Source organism: Cynoglossus semilaevis, chromosome 14 (assembly GCF_000523025.1).
Source record: "Cynoglossus semilaevis isolate Cse_v1.0 chromosome 14, Cse_v1.0, whole genome shotgun sequence".
Classification (NCBI taxonomy): Eukaryota; Metazoa; Chordata; class Actinopteri; order Pleuronectiformes; family Cynoglossidae; genus Cynoglossus; species Cynoglossus semilaevis.
In genome coordinates, this window is record NC_024320.1 from 24,280,044 (window position 1) to 24,284,137 (window position 4,094).

General features: G+C 43.5%; 2 protein-coding genes across 6 annotated transcripts in view; one reads left to right on the plus strand and one right to left on the minus strand.

Moving 5' to 3' along the window:
• dnm1a (dynamin 1a) overlaps positions 1-1,346 on the minus strand; it is a 44,747-nt gene extending 43,401 nt beyond the window's left edge. For 2 of the 4 annotated variants that reach the window (XM_008325992.3, XM_008325993.3), the window contains exon 1: positions 718-1,346. In XM_008325992.3, the coding sequence (XP_008324214.1) occupies positions 718-878 (161 nt within the window). In that variant the 5' untranslated portion in view covers positions 879-1,346. The remainder of the gene's footprint in view (positions 1-717) is intronic. The other 2 variants (XM_017038801.2, XM_017038802.2) reach the window with 2 other exon arrangements.
• Positions 1,347-1,474: 128 nt separating this feature from the next.
• ciz1a (cdkn1a interacting zinc finger protein 1a) overlaps positions 1,475-4,094 on the plus strand; it is a 9,037-nt gene continuing 6,417 nt past the window's right edge. The window contains exons 1-4 of one of the 2 annotated variants that reach the window (XM_008325995.3): positions 1,475-1,622; positions 2,082-2,312; positions 3,597-3,724; positions 3,842-4,065. In XM_008325995.3, the coding sequence (XP_008324217.1) occupies positions 2,146-2,312; positions 3,597-3,724; positions 3,842-4,065 (519 nt within the window). In that variant the 5' untranslated portion in view covers positions 1,475-1,622; positions 2,082-2,145. Of the gene's footprint in view, positions 1,745-2,081; positions 2,313-3,596; positions 3,725-3,841; positions 4,066-4,094 lie in introns of both variants that reach the window. The other variant, XM_008325996.3, reaches the window with a different exon arrangement.

Consider the following 4,094-nt stretch of genomic DNA (forward strand, 5'->3'; position numbering starts at 1 on the left):
AACAAGCAAACAAACAGAGCCAGCAGACGGTGGCGCTGGTGACACCCGTGTTGTTGTCTGCGTCAGGTAAGCTTCACTTAGAGCAGACAGATGGATGAGCTGAGCTGGAAGGGCTCAAAGCTCAGGTGGACACACACACACACACACTCACACACACACACACATTCTCTGCAAGATGGCACTGCAACAGCAAGGATCTGGTTTTTCCATTTCTTTGCTGTAGTTTGTCATGTGTTCTGTCATCATGGACATCCTGGGTTGTTTTTTTTTACCCCAGGTTGTTAAGAAGCAGAGACAACAACAACAGACACGGCAGAGCCACGGTCTGTGTCTGTGTTTGTGTTACAGACAAAACAAATCCCACCTTTAAACCCATCCGTTCTGAGGGAAGCCGCAGAAGTGCTTCATCTCCTGCAGCCCCCACTACTACACATGTCGTGGAGAGCACAAGAACTTTACCCAGGATTTGTGTCAGGCCTAACAAATTAATCTTCTAGCCTCAGTGGAGCTTTGGACCAAAGAGGAGTCTCTGCTGCTGAAATGTGATCGATTTGATGGTCACTGACGGGATGTGTGAGGTGCCGGATGTGAACCTGCTGATGGAGAAGATTCTGGGGGGGATGGTTGGCTGCTGTAAGAGCAGCCGCTTCGTATGACGCACCGATATACAGGCACAGCAGCAGCAGCAGCAGCAGCCTGGGAGGAAAAGCTACTTACTTCCCCACGAAGTTCTCCAGCACGGAGCTCTTCCCCGCACTCTGGCCGCCCACCACTGCAATCTGCGGCAGGTCCAGGTTTGCGTTCTGGCCGATGGCGGAGAAAGCATCCTGCATGCGGTTCACCAGAGGAATCAGATCCTCCATCCCCCGGTTCCCCATCTCCGCGGTGCAGTGAGACTGTTTTCCGCTTCAGTGGTTTATTTTTTTAAAGCTCTCCTTCTGTCCTTCTTGTTGCAGAGCAGTTTACGTGTGTTTCCCCTCCTCCTTTATAAACTGCGTCTCCTCCACCTCCTCGTCGCTGTGTCAGATCACCTCCTCCAGGACATGAACACTACTCTCCACCGAGCCCCGCCGTGGATAAAAAGGGGGAAGGAGGATCTCAGAGGAGATTCCTGCAGTTCCTCAATCTTACCACTTGGTGGCAATATTGGCCCCTTTTCCCCAATAGTGCTGAACAAGGAATAAAGGGTTAAAATTAATAAATAAAAAAATTACAAAATAGGCGAAAACTATCAGAAATCAGGCCGGTAAGGTCGACACTCATTTTATAATAAAAAATAAATTTTGCCATTTCAAAAAAGAGCAAAGTAAAAAGCCACAAACAAACCACAAACATAACTGTAAAAAGCCACAAACACAAAAAATACCAAAAATTAAAAAAACACATACATTGCAAATAACGTATAATGTATCATCATACATTACAACATCATACAACACAACGGAGAGTTGCAACATTTTCACCAGACAACCACCAGGTGGCGGCAGGTTACCAGACATTCTCTCCACAGGGACATGCAGGTTGTTCATCTCCTTCCCTACGCAGAGCTGCATCTCCTGGAGTAGCAACTGGACCGTGTCGACCGTAGTTCTCTCTGTCTCTCTCTCTCTTTGGAACAAAAAGTAAGAACTTTATTACGAGGTCGATAATAAAGTGTAATAAACAACTGAAGAAGCGACGCTGCTGATTTTTATCTGCGTTAGCTATGCTAAGCTAACCGGCTGGCTCTGCTCTCTCGCGACAGGTGACAATATTTATACATTTGTCGTTTCAAAAATGTTTTACTTTTATTTATTTATTTATTAACAACACGTATACCTCTTACACATAATGAACATTAGAATTACTGAATGAAGTTTGTGAATTGGGTGGGAAAAAAACGTGTGTCGTACATGTAAACAAATGTAGAAGGATGTTAGCTCGTGTGCTAACAATGGCAAGTTGTCATCACTAAACCGGTGTGTTGGCGAGACAAAAAGAAGAGGGGGAAACAGCTGTTGAATGTACGCCTGCCGGAGGAGGTGTTGATCTGAACACGAACACTAACACTAGTCGTGTGTGTGTTTCCTCCCCCCAACCAGGGCCTTCGTTCTCTGACAATTGTCCGAACATTGGCTCCTCAACGACGGAAATCCTTTTCTCGTCATGTTTAACCCGCACATCCATCAACAACAGCAGCAACAGCAGCAGCAGTTCCACCAACACCTGCGGCAGCTACAACAACTTTTCCAGCAGCAGCAGCCTCCGCCTCCTCCTCCACCTCAGCCTCCTCCGGCTCACCATGTCGCCCATCACCACCACCAGACACAGCGGTAAGCACGTCGACTTGAGCCCGCGGATCTGACATGGCCTTTAGGGTAACATACGTGACCAGAGTCGAAGAGAGAACTGAAATATGATGTGACATTTTTTTATGTTGTCACCGAGTCATCGGGGATTAACATTTTATTTATCCTTCAGTTAACAACAACAACAACAAGTCAAAAACAATATGTAACTCCACCACATAATCTAATGTAACTAAAAGTGTGGTTTTACCCAAATATTTAAATTATTTGCCAGTGTTTCTTTTGCATGCATAACTTTAGGGTTTTTTAAATACCGACGCACAGTTTCACAGTGAAAATTAAATAAATTAAAATTATAATTTCCATCATTTCAATTAACCAAAAAACAGCAATAAAAATAACTTTAAAAAACAAAATGAGTCATATTAAGACAATGAGGATTGTTTTTAGTTTGAGTAGATCAACTATTCTTTCTATTAAAAAAACATTTCTGTAGCTCTGTCCCAGTTCCTATAAACAAATATATTTTGTTTTTTGATCATTTTACTGTACAGTCTGTGTTTGTGTGCTGTCTGTAGTACATTAATAAGATATGGTGTGTTGTGAACTGCTGATTTGTTGACTATTAATTATGTATGTGTGTGTGTGTCAGTTTTACTGTTCCCAGATCAGCAGATGTGATGTGTGTGTGTTACTGTTCCCAGATCAGCAGATGTGATCAGATTAATTTTGGTTTCTATCTGTTTAAGCCAGTTTGTTTATCAAGGTGATTAGACCTTGATGTCATTTTGAAAATAAGAAAAGTGGAACCATGTAAAGCATCTCTTATAGTTTTATATGACGTATAAACATTTTCCTCTCTTTCAATTTTTACAGTTTGAAAAAGCCGTGATTTGGCATGGCTTCATATAGTTAATTATAGTTCCTCTGAGAACGCTGGTTTTTCTCAGGCGTACTGAACAATGATTTCTAATAAACCACTTGAACCCTCCGAGTCGACACAAAGGGACGTCGTCCTGTAATGCAACGCTGACGTCAAAGCCACCGGTGACTTGATTATGTCTCTGTCATTCACCAGATTCTTCTGCTCCTCATTTCATTGTTCTATGTCAAGAGTTGATTTATTTATGGTGCGTGGTGGGTGTGTCGCCATGAGAAAAAAAAACAAAACTTTGAGAATCAGACAGAAGTCAAAGTCTGACGGCTTTCTCACAGATTTATTGAGATACATATTATTATGAGTTTATTATCATGATTATTATTATTAGGATTTTGTTCTTATTTTATGTTTTTCTACTTGCCGCACAGAGCAATCGCCGTCTCGGCTCAGACTGCACCTCCACCCCGGATGGTCAACCTGTGCCAGGCTACACAGACCACAATTATTGCCCCCAACCCTATGCTGCAGGGTGCGATACTGATGCAACAAATGCAGGGTAACCGTTGTCATTGTAGTCAACTATTTATATTGCTATACTTGTTTTAAATAAATGATTTCCTTAAATGTACTACAAGAGCGTTATCACCTCTCGTGTTGTTCTCCATCTGTCCAGGTAACATGCGGGGCTTTGGAATGGGGGGGCAACAGTTCCGTCAGTTCTTCACACCTGGCACCAGGTCGTCTCTGCTGGGACCAGTTCCCATGGGCATGGCCATCAAGACGCCGCTCATGGGTTTTCCTGCGGCCAGACCTTTTCACCCACACGCTCGCTACTACAACAACAACACCGTCACCACCACTGCCACCACCACGGCTCCGTCCTCGTCCACTGCCACAGTAATGACGAATGTTTCTCTTTTTTTTTT